The 27,304-nt window shown below is 53.6% G+C and overlaps 1 protein-coding gene across 3 annotated transcripts; it reads right to left on the bottom strand.

Annotated features, from left to right (window-relative positions):
* Window positions 1-3,214: 3,214 nt before the first annotated feature.
* Window positions 3,215-19,530, bottom strand: SMAD4 (SMAD family member 4). 3 transcript variants are annotated; one of them, XM_039733318.1, is made up of 11 exons: window positions 18,021-19,530; window positions 16,211-16,385; window positions 15,834-15,863; window positions 13,838-14,053; window positions 12,108-12,227; window positions 11,872-11,982; window positions 9,921-9,971; window positions 8,039-8,222; window positions 7,184-7,352; window positions 5,992-6,130; window positions 3,215-4,371 (listed from the first exon to the last, which is right to left on the bottom strand). In XM_039733318.1, the coding sequence occupies exons 1-11, from the start codon at window positions 18,267-18,269 to the stop codon at window positions 4,160-4,162; spliced, it is 1,656 nt and encodes a 551-aa protein (XP_039589252.1). In that variant the 5' UTR covers window positions 18,270-19,530; the 3' UTR covers window positions 3,215-4,159. The 3 variants fall into 3 exon arrangements, with proteins under 3 accessions (XP_039589252.1, XP_039589253.1, XP_039589254.1); XM_039733319.1 differs by lacking the exon at window positions 12,108-12,227 and having other exon boundaries at window positions 11,872-12,072; window positions 18,021-19,529; XM_039733320.1 differs by lacking the exon at window positions 12,108-12,227 and having other exon boundaries at window positions 18,021-19,520.
* Window positions 19,531-27,304: the final 7,774 nt, after the last annotated feature.

The raw sequence follows: 27,304 nt of genomic DNA, 5'->3' as shown, positions 1-27,304 counted from the left end.
ACGCTCATTCCAGCTCCATGCTCATTCCCCCACCGTGCCCATCCCAGCCCTGGGCTCACCCCCGCCCCTGGCAGCCTCTCCCGGCCTGGCCAGACACCGCCTGTCTCTGCAGTGTGCGTGCGTAGCCAAGGAAAGAGAAAAGGCATGGAAACATCCTGAAGCCGGAACGCGGCGCTGCCCGGCAGGGCGTCCGGAGCCGGGCCAGCCCCTGGTCCCGGTGTGGCTCTCCAGGGCCAGCCGCAGCGGGCACGGCCGGGCTGAGCCGCGGCAGCTCGGGGACCTCTGAGCCGAGCGCGGCTGCGGAAGGGCGAGGGGAACAGCGCTGGGGCTCAGCAGCTACACGCGCAGAGACCGGCCAGCCAAACGGGAACCTGCGGGGGGGACTCGAGGGTTCGCGTTCCTGCAGACCCGGGAGGGTGTTCTGGGGGAATGCTGCCACGAGGGAGGTCACAGCTCTCAGTCTGGCCCCTGGCGGTGTCCCCAGCAATGTCCCTGTCCTGGTGCAGAGCAGGGTCACTCACAGCAGCCCAGCTCCTGTCTGGACACCGGGCTGGGCTCTGGCCCGGGCTGGCTGAGCTCTGGCCCCTGGAACCGCAGCCCTAGCCCGAGCTCTGACCCCTGAACTGCAGCCCTGGCCCGAGCTCTGCCCCCTGAGAAACGGGGTAAAAACTCTCTGCTAAATGAAACAAACAAGCCGAGACTGAATCTTTAACTTTTTTAATCAAAAACATACTCTGTTACAGAATTTCAGGAAAGTGAGCTACAGTGTATTATCCACAAACTAGGTCTAATGAAAAACATACAGGAAGCTACAAAGGAACTACTGGGAATTCTGTTGACCGCTTATCAAAAGGCAATGGCTGAAGAAAAGAAACGCTCAACTAGGTTTCCACGCCTGAAAAACCCTCCCAGGGCGAGTTTTGGGTTACGGGTACTTCACAGCTCTCAATCCAGCTGAATCACAGCTTTGGGGCGCTACCAAACCTCCCCAAAAGGACAGAACAGCTCACTGGGGCAGGCCAGCTCCAGCGGGGCTGGGGTGTGAGTGCTGCGAGCCTGCCCGAGGCAGGGAGAGCCGCGGGGCCGGCCCGGGGTGTTCCCGCTGTCACAGCCCTCGCCAGGGGACACTCGCACGGCCCCGAGCAGCTCTGGGTCACCCCCGTGGGGACGAGCTCTGCTGAGCTTTCCTGTTTTCCAGAGTCTGCGCTGCACTGGCTCCGTATGGAGCAGTAACGAGCTCTCTTCAGAGCTCTGTCAGACAAAACAGTCCCAGAACCAAGGACACCGCGGCAGCCTCAGCCCGAAAGTGCAAACCACAGGGAACTGAGGAGAGCAAACTGGGAGGATGGGACTGCATCACCTGAGCTGGAACTGGACAACCGACCCCAGTATGGAAATGGACCAAAACTTATAGAAGTGTGAAAACGCGGGGTGAGGATCCAAGCTGGGTGGAGCCAGGGCTGGGCAGGGACACAGGAGTGAGACAGCCCCTCCTGAGGGGCCCTTCTCTGGAGAGAGCAGAGACGTCTCTGGGCTGGGGCACCCAGGGGTGGTGGCACCCAGGGGTGATCACAGCCGCAGGGGGGTCTCACAGCTGTCCCTGCAATGCTCACCCCAGCTCTCCAGGGCCCCAGCACAGCGCCCTCACCCACAGAAAGGATGGGAGGAATGGTTTTGTCTCTGTCCCGGGGATTCCTGCTGGAGTTCAGCCCTTCCAGTGGGAAGGTTTCCTCTGCTGCACCCAAGTGTGAATGCCCTCCCTCTCCACACCAACAACGATGGGATGAAATCACTAAACCTGCCGGCGCTCATCCCAGCCCCATGAATCCTGCCGGCGCTCGTCCCAGCTGGGCAGCACAAAGGGAAAGCACAAAGGGCTCCAGCACAAAGGCTCTGCGGCTGCCACGGGAGGCACCGAGCAGAGCCCACCCGGGAGCAGCAGGTGCAAGCTGAATAAACCCTGGCTGGTCACCTGAACGGAGCCCTTCAGGGCCGGGGCAGCTCGGCATCCCCGGATCCCTGCTCAGGGGCACAGGGAGCTGCAGCTCCTTCACCAGCTCTCAGACACAAATGCAAGCCTGTCAAGAACTCAGTGCTGCTGCTGCTGCTGAGCAGGCTCCAGCCCATTATCTGCTGCCTTTTACGCCTTGTCATAAATGTACAAAAGTTAATTTGACAGCATATGAAGAACTACGAATAAGATTGTCTCACTTTCTTTAACAGCTGCTAGTGCACCCTTGTGGGAGCTGCGTGGTGAAGAAGATGAATGCCTTCTCAGCTTTTGCTGCCTCTGACTTATCCTGATGTAAATACAGTGATTTCCTGTAATTAAATCACCATTGTTTTGTTCTGTTCTGAACACTTTGGGCCATCCATTCATTCTGCAGGTGGAGACCTCCAAAACACCTGCAAGAAACCTTTCCTTAACCGGAGAACTCTTTCAGACTGCAACTCCAGCAGGAAGAGCACAGGCTGCACCAGCCTTTCTGTTTTGCCCGAGTTTGGCACAAGCACAAGGCCAGCGAGGGGTGCAGCTTTCCTGCCGGGCACAAACAGGTAAGCCAAACCCAAACAGGTTTGGGGCCAAAACCCGAGAGACAAACGCTGCTCTTCCCGAGGACCGGGGACTGCCGCCTGCCAGGGACAGAAGGTGAACCCGTTAAAGCCAGCCCGAGGGAGCCAACAGGGAAACGATGAAATGATGAACATGGGGGGAATGGATCAGTCTCTGGCCGCGGCTCTGGAGCCACCCCTGTGTCCCTGCCTGCAGCGCTCCCGGCTGCCCCCGCAGGAATTCCAGCGTGCGGGAACAGCGACACCCAGGCACTGCCGGAGCCCGGGACTGCGAGGGGCTGGGCAGCAGGCCCCGAGCGATCCCTGCAGGATTTCTGTGGAGGGGCTGGGCAGCAGGCCCCCAGCGATCCCTGCAGGATTTCTGTGCCGCTGCAGCCGCGCTGACAGCGCTGCAGGACCCCGCAGGGGCAGAGGCTGAGGGCAGGCAGCTCCTGCTCCCTGTGTGTGCCAGGAGCCAAGGGCAGGCAGCTCCTGCTCCCTGTGTGCTCCTGCTCCTCCCTGTGCTCCTGCTCCCTGCTCCCCGGTGCGCCGGGAGCAGCTATCCCCAGGAGAGGAGCAGAGGAGCAGGAGCAGCAGCCGCGTTTCCCGGCCCTGCAGGGCCCCTCCTGGCTGGGGCAGCACACATCAAAGCAAAGCCAGCTCGGTGCGTGGGTTTCCATCCTTTATTGGTGCTGTAGCAGGGGAAGGAGAGTGTGTGCCTGCAGCTGCTCCCTGCCGCGGCACGGGGCTGAAACAAGCAGGAGTATAAAAACAGGTTTGCCATCTTGCCCTGAGTGGAAATGGTGAACAGACACAAACCCCAGCGCTCAATGCCGATGGATTGCCGTAGACACGAAAAAGGAGTGGTGCAGATTTGCCACAGTAGGTGCTGGGGGTTGAGTGACCCCAGGAGTCAGAGCCAGGGTGAGCACACGCTCCTGCCAGCACTCACAGCTCCACCACTGCACCATCCCCTTCCTTAGTGTTTACAACTCACATGGTAACAGAAATAAAAATCTAGGATGACTGTTTTACTTTTAAAAACGAAATAATTTTTTGATCAATGCCAACAATGTATGTATGTGTCATCCCCTCACTTTTTGGCAGCTGCTAGGCTTTAACCTGGAAAAATCGTAACACAATCATCAACAAAATAAAGAAGTCTTCTGTTAACTACTGTTCCCTAAACAGAATATCACAAATCAGTTGGAATTTTAAAGTCGTTACAAGGTAAATGTTTTTAACTACTAGAAGGAATTTTCAGATATAAATATATATATAATATATATTCTGCATACAAAAGGCTCCCGTGAGGCCGATCACCAAGATGCCACCGTAGGGAAGGAGAGTTTCAAAGGGAACAAACCCAACACTGTGAAGTCTCTATGAAGCGTTCACCTTCCACTTCAGGCCCTGTATTACGACTACTGAGTTCTGGAAATAACTGAAATCCAAATCCTGCACGTTCAGATGCTTTCTGCTAAAAGAGCAAGGCGGCAAACACATTTTTAAAACCTGTTTTCAGAAGGTTAAGCAGAAGGGAAGTAAAATATATCTTCAGGTTATAAACAGAGGGGTATTTTACAAGGCGGCGGCGGCGGGCGGGTCAGTCCAGGGGCTGGGGGTCGGCGATGGGCATGGTGTGCAGCACCTCGTCCAGCAGCTGCAGCGCGCGGTGCAGGTGGATCTCGATCCAGCACGGCGTCTCCTTGATGCTCTGCCGCGGGTAGTCGGGGCCCCAGCCCTTGACGAAGCTCATCCTCAGGATGCACAGACGCCGCAGGTCGTCCACGCCGATCCCGGCCGCGGCTGACAGACCTGCGGAGAGCGCGGTCAGCGCCGGCTGACACAGCTCCCGACACACCTACTGACACAGCTCCCGACACACCTACTGACACAGCTCCCGACACACCTACTGACACAGCTCCCGACACACCTACTGACACAGCTCCCGACACACCTCCTGACACAGCTGTCTGCCTGACACAGCTCCTGTCACACCTCCTGACACAGCTCCTGACACAGCGACTGACACAGCTCCTGACTGACACAGCTCCTGACTGACACAGCTCCTGACTGACACAGCTCCTGACACACCTCCTGTCCCATCACACCTGTCCCATCACACCTGCCTGGCTCTGCTCCACGCACACCTCCCTGTCACCCAGCCAGGCCAGCCTCATCCTGCTGCATTGGATGCACCCATTCCTGTGCATTTCCTGCAGTTCAGTTTGCACAGCACTCTGCAACCTCCAGCAGGAGCTGAGACACAAAACTCTGCAGTCAGAACCTGGGAATGGGCTTGGGTTAGAGGCAGGGACAAGGGACCTCCCACTGTCCCAGGCTGCTCCAAGCCCCGTCCAGCCTGGCCTTGGGCACTGCCAGGGATCCAGGGACAGCCACAGCTGCTCTGGGCACCCTGGGCCAGGGCCTGCCCACCCTCCCAGACACCAATTCCTGCCCAAGATCCCAAAATCTGTGCCTGCACAGAGCAGATGGGACGGAACCCAAATGCTCTACATGACACAACACACTCAAACCACACTTGGGAAATCCAGCCACAAAATGCTGATTGCTGAGGTTTGCCAAATGCTGCATTTTCAGTGTGGGAACTCAGCCTGGGCACTGCAGGATTAAAACAATAGCACTCCCCTGACACAGCAGAAAGATAAATACAGCTGACTAATTTCAAATCACAGGTATGGCTAAGATAAAAAGTGACAAACTTTCCTCAAAATGCCTTCAACAATTTGCAGGACAGTTGAAGGGAGCCACAGGGCAGGACAGGAACCCTGTGGCACACAGAGCAGCCTGAGCCATGTAAGCACTTACACCTCTAAAAGTGCTTTGGAACAACTGCAAGAACCCAGAACTTAGGAACTAAGACAGCACCAGCCCAGAATAATAACAATAAAGAGAGAGAAAAAGCCACCCCCAGCTTCCTCAAGGTCCTTAACAGTAGATGTTCCTACCCCAGCCCAGGACTCTGCTGCCCAGCGATCCCTGTTGCCTGGAGCATGTTTATGTGAGCTGAAACACAAGCACATGTTCCAGGCTGGGTCTGAGCAGCCAGAAATGCCTGTTTGAAGGAACACAGCGACTGTTTGTGGCTGCTGGACCTCACACAGGGAGCTTCCTGCTGTGCTGTGGGACAGGGAGCAGCCCCTCCACACACACAGCACTGCTGGGCACTGCGGGGCGAGCAGGGACAGCCAGGGGCTGGGCAGCAATGCCAGGGGACAGACAGGGGCTGGGCTGGCAGCTCTGCTGTGCCCAGCATGGCAGGGACAGCCAGGGGCTGGGCAGCAATGCCAGGGGACAGCCAGGGGCTGGGCTGGCAGCCCTGCTGTGCCCAGCCATGGCAGTGCCCAGCAGGGCTCTCTCTGTCTCTCTCTGTCCCTGTGTCCCTCTCCCCCGGGCAGGGCGTGCAGTACTCACTGATGGCCGGGGCGATGCCTCCCACGGAGCCGGGCCCGGGGATGTTGCCGGCCACGGCTGCAGCCTGCGCGGCGGCGGCGGCCTGCGCGGTGGCCGCCTGCTGCTGCATCTGCCGGTGGCACTGCCGCAGGTCGAACACCTGCGACACAAACGCGCACGGGTCACAGCCCAGCAGCAGACCCTGCCCGCCCCACCATTTCCAACAGCCTGCTCCCCATCCCTCACAGCCCATCCTTACAGGCTCTTCTCGTGCTGTCACCACCACTGGCACGACCAAAACCTGCCCAAAGCAGGACCTTGTGCAGAACACCGTCTGAAGGGGGGATTAAATCCCTGCTTCCTTGTTAAATCTGTATTTATATGCCCATTTGCAGGAAAAATGGGCATGTAAATTAAAAAAGCCAGCAAGTCCCACATTATCAAGTGTTGTGGGCTGTCTGAGAGAAATACCAGAAACTGACCCCAGTCCAAGGCTGTGGGTTTCAGTCTGGTGGCATTCTGTACCTTTGCAATCACTATTTGCCACTGACATAGGTGCAGAACGCTGTTTTCATGTTAGAAAGCTCATGCACAGAGCTTGTGGGGTTTCTTTCACTTCACTGCACAGCCGCCTCCAAAATTGATGGTTAAAAAGCCACACCACTGTGAACTTCAAGCAGGTTAAGACAAGGTTGTTTTTTTATGAGTGTGGCTTGTGTGTGTAAGTTCACAGTTGGTCAGAGGCATGTCCGTGTAAGAACCATCTCAAAATTATTTGTTTTGTGCAGCTTTCTCTGATCTCTGGATTACTTCACATTCACAACACTTTAACACACGCCCTAAACTTCTGCTGCATTTATATTTAGTTTCACAACTCTGCCTTTTTTGGAGAAAAGAAACAGACTACGTTCTTTTCTAAGAAACACAAGGCTAAAAATTTTAGCTGCAGTTAATTTAAACCAGCTAAAGCTAAAAATACAAATAACTGCTATCAACGCTGTTTGTGATGAAGTACAAAATTCACTTTTGTAGTACCCAGATGACACCTTCAGTTTAGAGTCGTTTTTGAAGTCACCTTTGGTGTATTTCACCATATGTGAATTACACATGGAACTTTTGGGGGTTCTGAAAGGGAGGCTGGCTCTATTTCAGCCCCTCCCTGCCATTTCTGGGACAGATCCCCCAGATTTCCTCACGGCAGGGGCTGACCCACCTTGATGTAGGCGCTGGGGTAGATCTTGTGCACGGCATCCCCCGGGGCTCTGCCCGCCTCCCTGTCCAGGTAGTAGCTCTGCACGAACACGGCGTGGTCGCTCAGGCAGCGCACCCACACGTCACCCTCGCCCTTGCACTCCAGCTGCACGCCCTTGCCGATGTGCAACCTGCAAGGGAACAGGTGTCAGCACCACTGCAGGAACTGCAGCGCCCCTGCAGCTGCCTGGGAGCACAGGCTGCAGCGCTCAGTGCTCTGCATCTCACACTGTCACACCCACAGCACTGTGTCTGCACCTTCACTGCTCTGCATCTCACACTGTCACACCCACAGCACTGTGTCTGCACCCTCAGTGCTCTGCATCTCACACAGTCACTCAGGAACAATCACAAAGCCATGTTTTACTCCTTTTTTGGCCATCTAAGGCTGTGATTGTCACATTGTGACATTCCTGGAGAGAAGGCATCATTTTCTCCCATTGCCTTTCAAAGAGGAGGAGAAAAAGAAAAGCTGCAGGATTGCTTCCGTTCTGTGTGCTTCCACTTCCAAGGCCGGCACAGGCACAGTGAGCAGGAATGAGGGCCCCACAGTCCCTGCCAGCCCTCCCCTGCTCCTCTGGCCAATCTGTGTGCTGCAGCCATTCCCAGATCACCCTGAGGTGGTGTGGAGGCTAATCCCTGAGCTGCACACACAGGGGCAGGAGGTACAGCCTCACTGCCCAGGCACGGCCCCTGCGAGCAGAGAACAGGCACTGCTACAGCAGAGCTCAGCTCTGAACCCCCTCCGGAGGGCTCAGGTAAATCACACAGACCCCCTGCACACTCCCAAACTCCAGGGGCAGCCAGGACCCGGTACCTCGCTCTCTCGATGGCTTCTGTTCTGTGCACGTTGGACAGCTGGCCCAGGCAGAAGCGGTCCCCTCCGGAGGGATCCACGTACCCGTCCACGGTGACAATGGGGCAGCTGGAGGGCACCTTGAACGTCTCCCCGACCTGCACGTCCATCTCAAAGTAGGCGATGGAACACCAGTACTCTGGAGCTGAACAACAGACACAGTTAGCCGCCTGAAAGGCACCAGGGAGCTCTGAAACCACCCCAGACCATCCGTTCTGCAGCTGCCTTCGCCAGGCACACGAGAGGGCACACCTGGACACAGGCAGGTCTGCTAGCCCCCAGAAACACCGCCTGCCACAGCAAACATGGCTTCTCTTCATTCCAGCACAGTGCCTGAGGTTGTTGTCCTTCAGCTCGTACAAGTTTGTGTGTGGTTTACCATCCCAGGCAGATTTGGTGAGCCATCTGCATCCCTGCAAGCCAGCCTTGCACACGGGAGTAACACGTGTGTGCCCACGCATGGCTGGGCTGGACAGACCAGCTCTGAGCCAGCCCTGGCTGCACACCAGGGTGATCCCTCTGTGCCTCTGAGCCAGCCCTGGCTGCACACAGGGTGACCCCTCTGTGCCTCTGAGCCAGCCCTGGCTGCAGGCATGGGGGTGATCCCTCCAGCCAGGCAGGTCTCTGTGCCTGCCCTCACTTTGGAAGGGATCATCAGCTTCCCCGGAGCTGGGAAGCAGGACTGGGGGAAGAACATCAAAGATCTCACACTGATCAGGGACAGCACAGAACAAGGGGGCACGAGCCAAGGGAGCAGAACAAAATGGCATGTTCTGAAAGCAAAGAGCTGCCTTCTAACCCCTTCCATGCATTTGGGAAAGAAAAACTGGCCAGAAAGGAAGGATGGCTGCTGCAGCAACCTGCCTTGTGAGGAAGGAGACCCTGACTCCCTGGGCATTCCCCTGAATCCCAACCAGCCCAGCAGGCAGTGAAGGCTGGCCAAGCACACCCGGAGGCTTCATACACAAGTGTCAGAGTCAGTCATTGCTGTGCCACCCAGAGCAGCTGCCTGCCACACTCCTGGCTGCTGGGTGCTGTGGTTTCTGTGTCTGGACATCCCAAAGATGCCAAAAGCTCCAGTCACAGAGGGTTCTGCTGGCTGCAAGGGGCCATTTCCACGAGAGAAAAACACAGCTGGGCCCTGCCTGCCGGGGAGCACCAACACATCACGGGATCCCAGAAGGGTTTGGGTTAGAAGGGGCCTTAGGGCTCAGCTCATCCCAAACCCTGCCATGGGCTCCAGGGTGCCCCAGCCTGGCCTGGGACACTCCTGGGCTGGGGCAGCCACAGCTGCTCTGGGCACTGAGGACCCAACACGACGAAATCAACAGTGTGAAAGAGACACCAAACAACGTGAAACGCAATTCAGCTGCAGTTAAGTTCACCCAGCAGTTATCAACATTTAATACCCGGCACTGCTGTACTATCTGGACAAAAACAAGCTTAATTTTTTGGCTTTTCAACTATGTAGCTCTCCATCTGCAGGGAACAGTGCTACTGTCATTAAACACAAAATATCACCTTGCACCTGCAGCAGAGAGAGCTTCTACAGCAAGAGAAGCCCCTAGGAATGCCCAGGGAGGAACAGCAGCACCCAGACGTGGGAAGGACATTCCCTTGCTGGCTGTGTGTCCTGGCGGGGCTTGGCACAGCCCCAGACACACCCTGGGCACACACACACAGCACACAGGGCTGCTCTCAGGGCTGCACCAAACCCTGCTCACAGCTCGTGCCCCAGGAGACACCCCAGACAGAACAGGGTTCATGGAAACAAGGGTCCTCTCCTCCTCACAGCACCAGCACACCCCTCACAGAACTGCACTTCGTGCCAGGCTTTACTCACCAGGATGGTTTGATATGGGAGGCTGGAATGCGAGTTCGTTGTGAACTGGCCCTTGAAAAGAAAACATGCAGTTTGTTTCACACAGACAAAAACAAGGTTTTCTCCCCCAGACTGCTTTCCTATGAAACCACCCCTCCCTAGCTTCATCCAGCACAGAACAAGCTGCCCAGCATGCTGTGGACTTGATCGTGAGAAACAACCACTCAAGGTGGAGAAAAAGCCTCAGGTAACACACTTTCTAAAGAAAAATAGGCTGTGCACAATCGTGGAGTCAGATTTTTCTGTGCCCTCTAGGAACCGCGTCCCTGGAGGCAGCAGGACAGGCAGGGAGGACTCAGACACAGCACTGCAAGCAACAGCAGCTTCTGCACCGAGATGTCAGGGCAGGCACGGCCTCGGGAGGTGCCAAAACACAGCCAAGGAAAGCTCAGTGTGGCATCAGAGCCAGGCAAGTATCAGTTCTGGAGAGACACAGGCGCTGAAACACATACACAGCCCATCCACAGCACACAGTGCTCCTCACATCCTGCCATCCCTGACAAACAGCACCCCGAATGAAGGGATCCTCACAGAATGAAGGAATTGATCTGAATAACCGTGTCCAAACCACAGCTTTACAGACAGACACAGGCTGGAAGGACAGTCTAAGGTTAATTTACAGTACATTCTCCCCTCCACTAACAACACCTGCTGCATACAGTGATCTATACCAGAATATGTGCTCTATCTTCTAATACAGAATATATATTATATATTTTAATATCAGGGAACATTCTAACAAAAACTGTACTAGAAAACAAAGAACTGTTCAAGCGTTTTGCTACAAAATTTTGAAATCTTTAATTTGTGTGGCAGTTTTTTTAACAACTAAAGCCCTATAATGCATTTCCTGTGCTAGACCCCTACAACAGAAGCTTGACCACTTTTTTTTTAACCCATCCTGTACCCTAAAATAATAGATAATATTTTTTTGTCCTACTTCATATGTGAAGAATATTTTCAAATCTGTGTGCCAACGCACTCATGAACTGAAAATACTTTACTGTGCAGGGTTTCACTAAGTTCTTTAAAGCTGGCAGTTTTTAAAGTGTGCACGGACACATCTTCCAAAGCTTAGCATGACTTCAAAACCTCTGAAAAACAGAAACAGGCAAGAATTTCCAAGTTTTGAAAGAAAAAGCCATCCAAACACCACATAGTGAATGAGCTTCTTTTTGTGCTCAGCACGGGCTTTGCAGGAGAGGCTTGGCCAGGCAGCGCTGCTGGGTTATTTTGGTGTAACAGAGTGATTTCATGTGCCACACTGAGGTTTCCCTGCAGCCCTGAGTTATTTTGGTGTAACAGAGTGATTTCATGTGCCACACTGAGGTTTCCCTGCAGCGCCTGGGTTATTTTGGTGTAACAGAGTAATTTTGTGTCCCACACTGAGGTTTCCCTGCAGCACTGCTGGGTTATTTTGGTGTAACAGAGTGATTTCATGTGCCACACTGAGGTTTCCCTGCAGCGCCTGGGTTATTTTGGTGTAACAGTAATTTCATGTGCCACACTGAGGTTTCCCTGCAGCTCCTGGTGGCTGCAGCAGGAACAGCCCCTGGGGCTGGCTCCCAGCTGGCAGCATGGCTGGGGCAGAGCACAGCCAGAAACGAGGGGTGAGAGGGCAGAAATGAGGGGTGAGAGGGCAGAAATGAGGGGTGAGAGGGCAAAGGAGGGGGGAGAGAGGGCAGAAATGAGGGGTGAGAGGGCAGAAATGAGGGGTGAGAGAGGGCAGAAATGAGGGGGGAAAGAGGGGTTCACAGGAAGAAATGAGGGGGCTCTGAGGGGTGCACAGGCAGATGTGAGGGTGCTGTGAGGGCAGAACACAGGCAGAAATGAGGGGGGTGAGAGGGGTGAACAGGCAGAAGTGAGGGCAGCAGGGCTGAGGGCAGCAGGGCTGTGAGGGCGGGCTCCTTACAGTAGTGTCCGGGGTGCATGGGCGGGTGGTGCTGCAGGTGGCCGTTCTGGTGGTGCGGGATGCTGGGCGTGTAGGCGGCCGTCCGGCTCCCCGTCCAGCTGGTGGTACTGTCTGCAAAGACAAACCCGCCTGAGGCAGCCTCCCACGTCCCCCTGCTGGTCCTCTCCTGCTCCTGGGCACTTGGAAACCGGGCTGAGGAAGCTGAGAGGCGCAGGTGTGAACGGATGGATACTCACTGTGGTGGTAAGTGGCTGGCTGGGCTGTGAACCCATTCTGCTGAGCTCCTGGCTGGGGCCCTGAAGCAATCTGTAAGAGTCCATCACTATGGCTACCTGTCAATATACTGGGAGGTTGACCTGGTAAAAGAACACACTACCTATTCATGAGCGTTCCAAAATGTTGATTAAGAAGAGCTCAGCACTACTGGGTAGGAGAAACACCCCGCTGAGGGCACTGCAACACACAGCTGCCACAGGCTTGGTTTCAGCACTTCTCTTCCACCCTCCAGGAAACGCGAGGCAAAATGCTCTGCATCAGGTAACTCTGACACCCCTAACGTTGTTCAGGAGCAGGAGAATGCAGAGAACTCTGTTCATGGCCCACGTCTTTGTCCTGGTCAAGCTCATCCTTCAGGGTGAAGGGAAGAGGAGACGTCTCATCTTTTACAGGGTAACAGGGCTGGAGTGGCTCAGTGTGAACCCAAACAGGCCAGCAGCAGGTCCAGCGAGCTGCTTGCTTTCACCACGTTTTAACTACTGCTCCTAAGGAGGACACTCACTCACATTTACGCTCCTCCAAAACGTTCTGGGCAGAGTTTCGTTTTGATAAACACTGCTTCAATAAAGCTGCACACAACACTGCCCTCAGAAAGGCCCTGTGTTTTTTTTTCCTCCTCTTAAATAATTATGTCAAGAATTATCTAAGATTAAAACTACAGATATTTCAGAACAGGTTAACAGAATTTGACTGCAAAAGGCTTTGGTTCAGCCATTAACACTAAACTTATCAACAATTTCACAACTACACTTGCACTCTCAAACTGGTGTGGCCAGCACACTTTAACACATTGAGAACTTGCAGTAAAACACAAAAATCAGGTTTTTTTCACATCCACTTGCCTCCAACAATTATGGCACTGATGAGAAAAGGTTACTGACTATAAACTGTGGTGCAAAGGCAGTACAATTAACTACCAACACCCTTTTCATCTCTGCTGGAGACAAATAAAGACATAGTGATGTTACCAAGATCAGTACTTTTAGCCAAAATTTCATCAGCTAAAATCAATGAGCACTAAAACACCGTGCCACCAGAACTCAGGTCTGGTAATGAGATCAGCAGTGCTCACACACCTTCTGTGTGAAACCTCCCCAAACTGGGGATGCTCTGAGTGCCTTGCTGTCCTGCTGCACCAAAGGGTGGCTCTGGTGCTGGACACCAAACTCTTCCACTTGCACCAGACACACGGATGGCATCAAAACCTTTGTGGCAGCACTCCAACAAACTACGGAAATATTAACTGGGGCTGCCATTATAAATCATAAATATTAACTGGGGCTGCCATTATAAATTATAAGTATTAACTGGGGCTGTCACTATAAATCATAAATATTAACTGGGGCTGCCATTATGAATTATAAATATTAACTGGGCTGCATTCTGGCAGCACAGCAGCCACTACAAAAGCAGAGGTGTTAAACTGGAACACCAAGGAGCTGCCTGAAGGTCCCCTGGTACTGCCACCTCACAGCACAGCACTTGTTGCTCTGCGTGCTGCTCAACAAAACTGTGATTTCCAGGGCAAGGACAGAGTGACAGCCGCAGTGCTCTGCCAGGGTGAGCTGCTGTGACCCGTGTCCCAGGCAGCACGGGTGGGACAGGAAGGTCACAGCTCTCCAGGCAGCCCTGGTGGCACACAGGGAGCAGCCAGCAGGCCCACCCAGCCCCCGGCAGCCCGGGACCTTACTTGTGGAGGCCACGGGAATGTTGGGGAAGTTGGTGGTGCTGGTGGTGCTGGCCTCGGCGGGCGGCAGCAGCGCCGGCGCGCTGTAGGGCTCCGAGGAGGCGCGGTTGCTGGGCGGGTGCTGGATGGTCTGCACCGAGTGGCCCTCGGCCGACGACAGCGACGGCTGCCCCTCGTAGTCGTGCACGTACTCGTCCTTCACCAGCATGCTGGAGGGAGCTGGGGGACAGCGCGGGTCACACAGGGCACAGGGAACAGGGACACACAGCGCGGGTCACACAGGGCACAGGGAACAGGGACACACAGCGTGGGTCACACACACACAGCGCGGGTCACACAGGGCACAGGGCACACACAGCGCGGGTCACACAGGGCACAGGGAACAGGGACACACAGCACGGGTCACACAGGGCACAGGGAACAGGGACACACAGCACGGGTCACACACAGCACGGGTCACACACAGCAGAGGGAACAGGGACACACAGCACGGGTCACACAGGGCACAGGGAACGGGGATACACAGCACGGGTCACATAGGGCACAGGGAACAGGGACACACAGCACGGGTCACACACACACAGCATGGGTCACACAGGGCACAGGGAACGGGGACACACAGTGCGGGTCACACAGGGCGCAGAGCACGGGCACACACAGCGCGGGTCACACAGGGCACAGGGAACAGGGACACACAGCGCGGGTGACACAGGGCACAGGAACAGCATGGGTCACACATGGCACAGGGCACACACAGCAAGAGTCCCACAGGGCACAGATAACGGGCACACACACACACACACACACACACAGAGCCCCTAGAGCAGCAGCCCAGCCCCAGTGCAGGAGCCCCTGCTCCCCAGCCCGGCTCTGCACACACACAGCACAAGGGAAAATTGTATTTCCTTCAGGCAGCCGGGCCTGTGCCCAGGCAGCAGCTAACCAGCCAACTCCAGGAACACAAACAGGGCACACACACAGAGCTCCCACGAAAAACACACATCTGTGAACATGGCACGTACACTCCATGCATCCCTGGGGTAATCTTAGGCAACTCCCACTCAAACTGAGTAGAGAATCAAATCAACATTCAAACACCACAGGAAACAGTTCTACATTCAGCAGCGCAGCCAGTAATTCAAACTATTCCACATGCAGCACTAGGGAATTGCCACTACAACAATTTATGTCCATGCTTGCCACTGACTCCTACACACATCACCTCCCGTGCTCCTTTTTGAAGCAGACTAAATATGCCAAGACCAGGAGCAGGACAAGGGAATGCTTATGATGTATTTAGCTGCTGGTGCTAAATAATGACATAATTTAACAATGTGATTCTGTACAGAAGGACAATTTTTCAGAAGACAGGTGACAATGCATATCAGCAGAGATGAGCACCTTCATTACAGCTTGTCAAGTTAAGTTTGTTGGGATGTTTGGTGGGGTTTTTCCCAGTTCATTTTTGCTTGGATACTTTTAATAATGTGCTAAAATCACTGGATCACACAAATTTCTTCCTCCATGAATTTCCTCTGGGAGGAGAATAAAACAGGCTTTGAAATAAAGCAGTCACCAGCAGTGGAATCTCAGATTTCTGATTAATGCTCATGCGAGATTTCATGTCCAATTTCTCTCAAGCTTCAGGGAAAACACGGATATCAGACTCCTTCATCCAACTGCAGAATTAATTACAGAATTTCCATTCTTTCCTTCTTACTAAATCACATTTAGTGTGCCCAATCCAATTAATTAGCATATCATACAGGTGCACGCAGCTTTGGGTGCCTTTTTTCACTACCCAGCAGCACTCAGTGTGGGATTTTTGGTTTTGGGTTGGGTTTCACAGGGGGAAGTAATGAACGCAGGGTGTAGCTGGGGCCTGTGCCCAAGGGATTTGTGGATCCTTGCCCCAGACACGTTCTGAGGAGGTTTTTGGGAGGCAGAGGGACAAAAGCAGCCCGTGCCCACAGGACACAGCACAAACACAGCCACTCACCTGAGCTCTGCAGCGTCAGTCCCGAGAGATCTGTGAAGGGAGAAAAGGGGGCACAGAAATGATTCAGAGATCTCACAACACAATTTACCAGCCCTTGAAAGCCAGCACTGCAGACTGTGCTCATCAGACCCCTTGCACCACAGACCAGCCCTCTGCTCACTGCTCCCAGGGTGCACAACAAGAGCTAACCCAGAGAAAGGCTGAAACAGCAGCCACAAACTCGCCCTTCACATCTGGACAAGGGCAGCACAGTAACGCACTGAGAAACCCAAGAGCAACTTAAAACCAGACCACTAAAAGTGAAATGTTTCTGAGTGGGGCAGTGTTTCCCACAGCCACCCCCAGGGCTGCACTGTGACCCTCAGTGTGGCACTCACCGATGCCAGGCGATACGACGCGCTCATAATGGTACGGGTTTACACACACACTGTCACACTTTAAGTCAAAGGCATACTGACAGTATTTAACGTGCTTGAGTTCATTTTTGTGAAGATCGGGCCACCTCCAGAGCCGGGCGTAGATGACGTGGGGGAATCCCTTGCGGCCAGCCACCTGCAAAGGCAGACACAGAGCTGGTGGGGAGCTGCGCCCCACGCAGCCAGGAGCACACGGGGAGGGCACCAACAGCACTGCGCCCTCCCTCCACCACCAAAATCCATTTCAAAAAAGTGTGCACAGCTCCTGCACGGCTTCCGTGCCCCGCAGAAACAAGTTTCTGTCAGGGTTCTGCCACAGTTCAGTCAATGCTGTGATTCTTAGGTAAGAAATGCTGGGTACAAAATGGCAGAAGCAGAACTTGTGCTCCAGGTACTAGGTATGGTCACCTTCCCCACCCTGGATGTGAAGGGGCTTTGCCCCAGAAGAAGAGGAACGTGGTGCTAAGATAGGAATTCACCGTCAGGAATTTACAAGCAGAAGAATGCCAATCCATTAATATAAATAAATAAATAAACAAACAAACAAACAAATAAATAAATAATTTGAAAATGCCTCTAGGGTAGGCATTTTTAAATTATTTTATTTAATTTTTAAATTATTTAAATTTTAAATTATTTATTTAATAGAAATAATTTAAAAATACCTCTAGAGTAGGCATTTTAAAATTATTTTATTTAATTTTTAAATTATTTATTTAATAGAAATAAATAAAGAAATAATTTAGGAATGCCTCCAGAGTAGGCATTTTAAAATTATTTTATTTAATTTTTAAATTAATTAAATTTTAAATTATTTATTTAATAGAAATAAATAAAGAAATAATTTAAAAATGCCTCTAGGGCAGGCATTTTAAAATTATTTTATTTAGTTTTTAAATAATTTATTTTTAAAATTATTTCTTTAATAGAAATAAATAAATAAATAATTTTAAAATGCCTCTAGAGTAGGCATTTAAAAATTATTTTATTTAATTTTTTTAATTATTTAATTTTTAAATTATTTATTTAATATAAATAAATAAATAAATAAATAAATAAATAAATAAATAAATAAATAAATAAATAAATAAATAAATAAATAAATAAATAAATAAATAAATAAATAAATAAATAAATAAATAAATAAATAAATAAATAAATAAATAAATAATTTGAAAATGCTCTAGGGTAGACAGAGAGCTATCCAGCCACCAGGCCGTCTGCCCTGGGGGCAGGAGATGACAGCCTCAGCTGGACAGGGAGTGAGTCCCAACCAAGCCCGGCCAGTGCAGTGCCCAGGCAGGGAGCCCGGTGCTCAGTGCAGAGCAGCTCTGAGCTGGCCGGGCACACAGGGGCTGAGCACACAGGGGCTGAGCACACAGGGGCTGAGCACACAGGGCTGAGCACACAGGGGCTGAGCACACAGGGCTGAGCACACAGGGCTGAGCACACAGGGGCTGAGCACACAGGGGCTGAGCACACAGGGCTGAGCACACAGGGGCTGAGCACACAGGGGCTGAGCACACAGGGCTGAGCACACAGGGGCTGAGCACACAGGGCTGAGCACACAGGGCTGAGCACACAGGGGCTGAGCACACACGGCTGAGCACTAACGGCTGAGCACACAGGGGCTGAGCACACGCGCCTGCTGCTCCTCCTGCAGGCCACGGCAGCCGCTGCAGGCACGGCCGGGCAGGGACAGAGCCCCAGCGCTGCAGCACTGCAGCAGGAGCCCGGGCAGCAATGCAGCAGGAACCCGTCTGCCACTGACCTGCAGCCTCCCGTCCAGCGTCCTCTGTATCGTAACACACTTGCTAGGGTGAGCTCCGTTTGTGGTTATAGCTGTAATCAGAGAATCCAATTCATCTTTTTTCTCCTTTAGCTTTTTAACTAAACTCTCAATTGCGCGCTTGGCGAAAGTCTCGCTCTCTCCGCCTTGTCGATGGCACATCAAGCTGTGAACAATGCTCAGACAAGCATCATTACTTGTTGGTGTGTTAGTAATAGACATATTGTCCATCTGTCACAGCTTTTTCTTTCAGATCAAATGTCAGTTTTGGGGGCTGTTATGACTTTCAAGCTGATGAACAAGGGATGATCCAAGTTAAGTGTTAGATGTATTGTCTCTTGGTAAAACCTAGGAGGAAAAAATATCTACATTAGAATTGTTTTTAACAAATCGCAGGTCATGTTTCTAAGGAAGCCTGTGGCTTTTTTTCTTCTTTTATTTTCAAGCTAAGTGCAGGATATTAAAAGCACAGGAAAGAACTGCATTGCTTGTCCCATGACAGCTAAAACATGCCTAAGGGGCGGCCTGCACAGTTTTAGATGTAAGATTTATTCTTCCCCTAGTAACAATATTTAAATAAAGGTTACCGTTTGCACGCACAGTACGTGCACACAGAAAGGCAGGGATCCTTAGATGAATCAGGAGAGCAATGATTTCCTGGGTTTCACTGGGTGGAAGCTGCAAACACGGGGTGGGAGTGCAGGGGGGCTGATGTGCACAAGCCCAGAGCAGGGAGGAGGCACCGGGACACACCAGGATCACCTCGCCACCCAAAACTTGGCTGAGTACCTGGCTGCTCTTCAATACCCACTGAGGTGACCCAGGATCATGTGTGTCTGCGGATATGAAAACCCCAGCATTTGTCTTTCCTGGATCAAGACAGAGGCACTCAGAAATCCCCTTCCCCCTGGTCTTCCTCAGGGAAGGAGCACGTGCTGCCAAAGAGCTGCTCCGGCTCTTCAGGCAACTCTGGCTTCATGCAGTCACCAGCCAAGGCATTTCCACCGGCTCTGCCTTCCCTAAAACACTGGCAACAAACACGCAGAAGGGATTTTACCACGTTCTCTGAGTAAGCTTAAAACACCAGCCTTTCCGAAAACCACCGCGTCATTCCCGACCGTGTAAATAAAATATATCTGATTTCAGAAGTCCAGGGAAAAACAAGCCTGTCACTTTATCTGAGGAGACCTGTTACTGCACTGGAATTTTCCATGTTATTAGAGGCACTGAAGTAGCAGCTATTTATTGGAAACAAATGTGTTGCACAAAAATAAGAGCGTGATGTTAATTTAGAAAGTTATGGCATCACACAGTGTGACCACACGGCTTCCCCCTTGTAAAACGAATGCTGTTAGACAAATCCAGCACAATTTTAAAAGGAAACAGACTCTTCCTTATTTGATATTTTCTATAGTTTTAGCTGGAATACACCATGCTTTTATACACTTGAAAAAATTCACGGTGAAAATCCTGCCCCCTCCCTCCCATATTCCAGCCTTTTCTTCTTTTGTAAGGATGCTTCTGCACTTAATTTTTTCCCAAAGGAAAACAATTATCTCTAAATTTAAGCAGGATCACAGATTTTACCTAGCTATTAAAATTTCTCTCTCTGTGCTGGGTTTTTTTTTGTGCTTCAATTCAATAAGCCCCTTTCAGAAGTCAAGCTTAAACTGCCAGTCATTCTCTATGGCAACTCACACTAATCTGTAAAAGCCTGTCAGCTAAAACAGAACAGAACATAATTTTCCTTAAATACAGAACACCACCCCAGCTAGATATGCACAAGTAATCACAAATAAATGCCCTGATAAAGCTATTAGCTAAAGGAGCTTTAAATAAAGAGACGATTAAAATTAGACACGCAGCTTTATCTCCTACAGCCCTGAAACCATGAATGAGAATTTTGCTCGCTGGCTTTCGGAAGGTTCAGATCAAGCAAATAAGACCTTATTTAAGGGGAATGTGAGTCACCCCTCAGCTGCCCCACAAGGGGAATTTCTGACTGCTCAGCCCCTCGGAAAGCCTGGTTCAGGGTGTGGGTGCTGCTGCTGCTGTGTGACCACGGGGCAGCGCAGGAGTCAGGGCAGGAGCTGTGTCAGAGCCAGAGCGGCGGGCACGGTGCTGCCACACGCCTCTCCAGAAGCACCACGGTGTTCTGAGGCCAGGTCTGCACACCCCACAAATGCAGTTCCTCACAAACAGCTCCAGGAGCCCATCCTCAGCTCAGTCACACGCTGGGGAGGTGTCTCGGCACCTCCTCACACGCTGTGCACAGAGAGAGGAGCCAGCACACAAAAAAGGGAGAGCTACTGTACAGCACCAACAAGTGTTTCACAGAGCTACACAGAAGGCTGGCTAACACTCAGGGTCAAGGGTTTTAAAGGTCTTTCCCAGCCTTAGCAAGTCCATGATTCTGCGCTACATAAAGTAATTTGTTTCATTAACTAAGAAGTAACGAGTAAATTACAAAAGCAGCACACAACAACTAGAGTTCCAGGTAACCTAAGCACCAGAACAAGAACTCCGAAGGGAGGTAAATCCCAAAGACAAAAGAAGTTCAGATTGATAGGTAATTACAACAGCCTTTCAAAGTTGTCTCTCGGAGAAGGATAACCAGCTGCTCCCTGCCTGCAGGCAGATGCAGACCTGAACAAACTCCGGCACTGCTCACGCTGCCTCCCCACGGCAGCTCAGAAATGCAGCCCGTGCAATAAAACACAGGACACGGAGCAGCTGTGCAACGCTGGAAATGCAGCAGGGCTGGCACAGCCTCACTGCAAGGCCTGTGGCTGGCTCTGCCAGAAAGGGTTACCTGAACAACAGAGGGATCCCAAAAGGGCGAGCTGCCCTCCCAGCGCCGCCCTGCCGAGCTGGAATCACACACAGCTGCCTTACCTACGGGAGAGAAGCTGCCAGGAGACTGCCCTCGCCCTACTTATACTTGTCTTGGGGGCAGGAATGCAAAACAGGCCCCGTGCTGACCCAGACTGGGCCACTGTTTTTGGATCAGCTGGGACACGCTCTCTCCAAACAGCGATTATCTTACTGCTGTGACCAGATAACGCAGACAAGGTCTCACACTCAGCATCCTCTGCACAAGCCCGGGAGGGCATTCCCGTCTGGGCAAGCGAGGTGCTCCTGATCAGCCAGAGAACACCAGGCGATGCACAAGAAGCAGATGAGGGGATAAACAGTGCATTTATGGAACAGAAATCCAGCATTCCACCTCGTGCCGCACCAGCAAGACAGCGCTACAGGCTAGCACAGCCCAGGAACAAAGTGCCAAAAAACACGGCTTCCCAACACTCCCAGCAACTCTTCAGGCAGCAAATTAAGTATTAAGAGATAGGATCACTTGGACAGCCTCGCCTGAGGCCCTTGAGTCGCTGAGGTATGTTTCAGTTTGAGTTCTACAGAACAACAGGCAGACACACACACACACAGAGCCTGAAGAAGGGGGCTTAGAAACAGAAAAAAGTGTTTCTGATTTTCATGGTTAGGAAAAAAAGCTCACATGGATTTCACCTCCTTGCCTTTATGGAGGTATTACTACAGCTGTGCAGAAGCTCCTCTGAGGCACAAAGGGCAGGGGCTGCTAAAAGTCTCCAAAACCTTACTAAACCCCAGTCAAAGCGCTCTAGTCATTCAGCCATGCAAACGTTTAAACTTAGCTGAAAAACCCCTTCATCCAAACAATTCCCATTTTCAACACTGTGATCCAGCTGAGCTCTGCCCTGGAGCTACAAACACAGACCCTTAAAAAACACTCACATCTTTCCTACATGCTAAAAGCAACCTTAGAGTAACACTCTCACCACTGAGAAGCAGTTTCCCTTCCCCCTCGCCCCCCACGGAAGCCACACGTGGCAATCTGGGGCAAACCACCAAGCCTAGGGCAGCCAGCAGCAGCCGCAGCGGGCAGGGAGCTGGAGTAGGGACAGAGCCCAGGGGAACCAAACCCGGCACCCAGCAGGCACAGCGGGAGCTGGAGTAGGGACACAGCCCAGGGGAACCAAACCCAGCACCCAGCAGCCGCAGCGGGCAGGGAGCTGGAGTAGGGACAGAGCCCAGGGGAACCAAACCCGGCACCCAGCAGGCACAGCGGGAGCTGGAGTAGGGACAGAGCCCAGGGGAACCAAACCCGGCACCCAGCAGGCACAGCGGGAGCTGGAGTAGGGACAGAGCCCAGGGGAACCAAACCCGGCACCCAGCAGGCACAGCGGGCAGGGAGCTGGAGTCAGGACAGAGCCCAGGGGAACCCAACCCGGCACCCACCCGCGCGCACAGCGGGGCCCGGCCAGCGCCGCTGCACCATCAGGGTCACCAAGGGGCTCGCTCTGAAAAGGCAGCAGCACAAACCCCACGGGCACTGCCCCCTCCAGCCCACCTCATGTGCCTCATTCCTCCACTTCCTGCAGCAAACCAGGGATTTCTCAAACGTGGGGACACTCGGGAGCCTTCGCTGCTCACAGGGAAATTTACGTGAGGAGTAGTGTGACCTAACACTTGTTTGTAAGAGCCAGGCTGCTGAACGCTGTGCTTAAGAAAAAAATAATAAAAAATAAAATAGCACAACTGGAAAAACAGCTCCTGCAGGTGTCAGGGCGGCAGTGGCCCTCTGTAAAGGTGTGCTGGAGAGAGGGAAGCAGTGCTGGCACAGGCGCATGCAGGGTGCTGGCAGGAAGGCTGATGAACACACCAGGGCAGCACACTGCATCCACCACGGATCTGAGACTGCCACTGCTGAGTAAGAAATGCACACACTCCCAGAAGGCTGCTGGCATACAGCCTGGTCTTTACTTTGGATCCTCTTTTATACTTTGTTCCCATACAGAGAGACCTGGTTGGTCAATTAATCAATACATTTCACCTGACTGGCTAATTAACAAAACACCTTCCTCATTAACAATCTTTGAGAAAAACAATGAAACAGAGAGTAGGAAAACATCACCTGCAGGTTATTTATGACAATAAGCTATCATTGTTTATCTTCAGCTCCCTAAAAGTCTCTCAGACTGATTCTGGTAAACCTTATCTTGTTTTTTCCCTCTGTGACCAGGGTGTCACACCCACAGAGCCCGAGTGCACCTCGTGATGGAAATCCAGCCAGCCTGTGGAGTCAGAATCAAAGAAAAAAGGGTTTTGCACATGCTGCCGTGGCACGCCTGGGGCTCAGGAAGGCCGTGAGCAGCGAGGCAGAGAGGGAACTGCCCTCTTCTTGCACAAACTAACCCTCAGCCCAGCACTAAATCCGGGCAGGGGCGGGTGTCACCAGCAGGACGGGCAATGTGACGGATGTGACACCAGCCTGCGTGTCCCACAGCGTTCCCCGGGTGAATTCCTGCCCTCAGTACAAATGTGGCAGGCCTGGGGCACGGTCCCATGCCCAGGCTGCCAAGGGCCTGAGCGCTGCAGGTCTGCAGCAGAACGCTTCTCCAGAGCCACGCCTGCAGGGAACGCCGCTGCCATGGGCCCAAGAGAACACCTTCCACCAGGGCAAGGAAACAAAGCCACGCACGCCAAACAAAGCCAGGAGGACAGCGCGAGCCTGGCCGTGCCAGAGGGAAGGATGTGGGGGATGCAGCTCTGGGGGGTGAGCAGGGAAACGAACTAATGCACAACACACCTGAAAGAACGAAACTGCACCTCCAAGCTGCGACCACAAAGCAATTTCTGGGAAAGTGTATCTAAGGAAAAAGAAGAATTGCTTCCTCCAAGCCGCCAGCGATGCTCTGGGAGCGTGATTCACGAGTAACAGCCAGATCTCCAGCATTCTGATCCCAGGCAGTAACGCGACACTAACGAACCGGCTAATTAGAATAGCGTGCAAATTGACGTCCTGCTAGAACATTTCACACCAGAAAGGCTCCTGCATCAGCTGCTGCCTCCAGAATTAGACAAACACAGAGATGCCAGGAATACACTCGATGGCTTTTAACCACCACCACATTGCTCTGGAGTTTTGCTGTTTAATAATGCAACGGCAGAAGTTTTATGATAAACACGATAGAGGAAAAACCATAAATCAATAAAACAAAAAGGAGCTTGTGATTTGATGAAGATATGAGTAAGTGATTAAAGTGCAGATACTTTCCAGCACATCAGATTATTATCTACTTGCCCCACGGGTGAACAGCAGCAAAATGCTTGCTTCCAAACCTTCCCTCTGAGGCACGGGAAAAGCTAACCCTGCACCAACGACGTGACTGCACCACGAGTTTTAAACCCCAGGAATTCTACACATTTCTTTGGTCTTTCTGATTTCCACGTTTTGAGAAAGCACACAGCTGAAAAACAACTCCTCCTTTCAGTACAAACCTCGGCATGGTCAGAGCAGGGAGATCGGCACACCGCGGCACATGACCTCCTGTGCCACTGGAGCCACACAGCTCAGCCTGGGGACAGTCCCTGTGCCACCCTGCACAGGGACACAGCTCACTGGGGACAGTCCCTGTGCCACCCTGCAGCAGAAGGGACAGAGGAGCCTGCCCAGCAGCGCTGTGTGTGATTTCCACAGCCCAGCAAGAGCAGAGTCTGATAACATCTGCTCTCTACAGCAATCTGCACAGGGGCAGTGCTCTCTGCCTTTGCTACAGCTCAAACAAAACTCACCTCTGGGCACGGCAGGAAAATTCCAGCCCTGACCAAAAGTACAGTTTTTGAGGAGGTCAACAGCAGAGAAACAGAGCCCTAAAATCCCTGCAGGACCCTCCCAGCAGCAGCTCCTGGGCAGGATCTGCTCCAGCACCTTTGTTCTCACCAAGGCAGTGATTCCTCTCGAAGTTCACATCCCCATTGTGCCAGCCCAGCCTGAATGCATTATGTAAAGAGCCATCTACTTAAAAACGGAATTCTAATCAGCGTTCTTCTCCCTGGGCCTCAGCTCTTTGAAATAAAGTTCCTGAATCAATATTAAACATGCGTGCTGATGCAACAAGCAAATCCAGAGAGGTACATGAATGCGGAGCGGGAATAAACTCCTCGCAGTCACAGGGAAGGGGCAGGCCCGGGAGGACAAGTGCCACTTCAGGTGTCCAGGGGCAGGACAGGCCTGGCTGAAGGGCTGTGCCCTGAGTCGGGTCCTGGAGGGGCTGGGGACAGAGCAGCAGCTCAGGAGCCTCAGCCCGGGAGGGGAGAGGAACTCTGAGCAGGGACAGGAGCTACTGCAGAGCTGCCCGCTGGCCGGGGCAGGGCGCTCGGCGGGCCCGGCTCAGGGCGCTGCGGGCTGTCCGCGGCAGTGTGTCCGGGCTCTCCCGGACCCCATCCCGCGCTGGGTCACCCCTGCCCCCGGCAGCAGCCGCGGCCCGGCTGCCGAGCCCGCGGGCACGCCGCGGAGCCGGGCACTCCCGGCGATCAGCACCGGTGGTTCCCGGAGCCCGTGCGCGGCCCGAGCCCCGGCAGCGCCCCGGGACCCGGGCGCCTAAACCCCGGCGGGGCGACGCTCGGCCGCGGCTCACGGCTGCCCGGAGACCGAACCGCGAGACTAGAAAGTGTGGCAGCGGGAGTGCGGGGGTCCCTGCGCCGCTCTCGCCGAGGAGGGGACGGGAGGGGCGGGGAGGGCTCGGCGCGGCCGGGCCGGCCCGGGGCCGTGAGGGAGGGGCGGCGCGGAGCGAGCCGGGCGGGAGGCGGGAGCGGCACCGGGATCCGAACTGACACCGGCACCGGCACCGGCACTGGGATCGGCACCGAGATGGGCCCCCACCGGGGTGGGCCCCCCTTCCCGCCGGGACAGCCGCCCGCAGCTCTGCGTGCCGCCTCCCGGCCTCCTTGGACGCCCCCATGGCCGGGCACCGCAGAGCTCCTGGGCAGCTCCAGTTCCTGAGCCTTTTCCAGGGAGAAATTCCTGCTTTGCCCACCCTGAGCCTACCCTGAGGCCGTTCCCTCTGCTCCTGTCCCTGTTCCCTGGAGCACAGCCCGACCCCCCCGGCTGTCCCCTCCTGGCAGGAGCTGTGCAGAGCCACAAGGTCCCCCTGAGCCTCCTTTGCTCCAGGCTCAGCCCCTTCCCAGCTCCCTCAGCCTCTCCTGGGGCTCCAGCCCCTTCCCAGCCCCGCTCCCTGCCCTGCTCCAGCCCCTCATGTCCATTCCCAGTGCTGGTTCCAGAGCAGGAATCACCTGGGGGAATGGACACTGAGGGGCGGGGGACGCTGGGCCGTGAGGGTGAACCCCTGAATGTGGCCATGGGAGCAAAGCCTCAAGAGACACACAGCCCCACAAGGGCGAAATATCTCACATAACACCGAGATGGTTTGGATTGAAAGGAACCTTAAAGCCCATCCAGTGCCACCCCTGCCATGGGCAGGGACACCTCCCACTGTCCCAGGCTGCTCCAAGCCCCATCCAGCCTGGCCTTGGGCACTGCCAGGGATCCAGGGGCAGCCACAGCTGCTCTGGGCACCCTGGGCCAGGGCCTGCCCACCCTCCCAGACACCAATTCCTGCCCAACATCCCAAAATGTGTGCCTGCCCTGTGGCAGTGCAGCCATGGCCTGTGTGCTGTCCCTGCAGGCCTTGTCCCCAGTGCCTGGGCAGCTCTCCCTAACCCTAACCCCTGCCAGCCAGCCCAGGTGTCACTCTGGCATTAAACCCTGGTCCCCCTTTCATAACCTGTTTGATACACACGTCTGTGACCCCCTGGCACCAATTCCTGCCGTATCCCCAACACCTAATTACCCCCCTGGCACCAATTCCTGCCGTATCCCCAACACCTAAATTTATTTCTGTAAATATTTACAGAAATAATGAGCTGTGTCCCCCCTCAGCCATCACCTCCCTCACCTGCGCCAGGAGGGAGAACCCCAAAATGCACCCGGGCCTGCCCGGCTGTGCCAGGGGAGCCGTGGATGGTTAAACCCAGCTTGAGGGGCAGCCAGGAGCAGGGCTGTGGGCCGGGGACACCCGGGGCTGGCTCTGGTGCCAGCAGCGGCGTGCAGGGCTGGGCAGAGCCGGGCTGCAGCACGGGGGTGACACCGGCCCCGTGTCCCCAGGGCTCGGGGCTGGTCACCACCTCTGCTCCCGGAGCCTCTGCTGCGTCCCACAGGTCAAACTGCAGCTGCCCGTCCATGTGTTCCTATTAATAATGATATTTATTTATTTATTATAACCAGTAAGAATTACTGATTTTGCACTAAGCTGCCCCCTGCGCCAAACCAGGGATTTCAGGGAGACCTGGGCCAGTGCTGCCACCTCGCCAGGACACGCACTTCTGGAACAAAACCACCCCGGGTAAATAATTAACGTGCTGCTCCTTACAAACAAACATAACCCAGT

Source organism: Passer montanus, unplaced genomic scaffold, assembly GCF_014805655.1.
Source record: "Passer montanus isolate IOZ18808 unplaced genomic scaffold, ASM1480565v1 scaffold86, whole genome shotgun sequence".
In the NCBI taxonomy this organism is placed as follows: Eukaryota; Metazoa; Chordata; class Aves; order Passeriformes; family Passeridae; genus Passer; species Passer montanus.
Note: the sequence above shows the minus strand (reverse complement) of the source record. Positions and strands in the feature narration are given on the sequence as shown.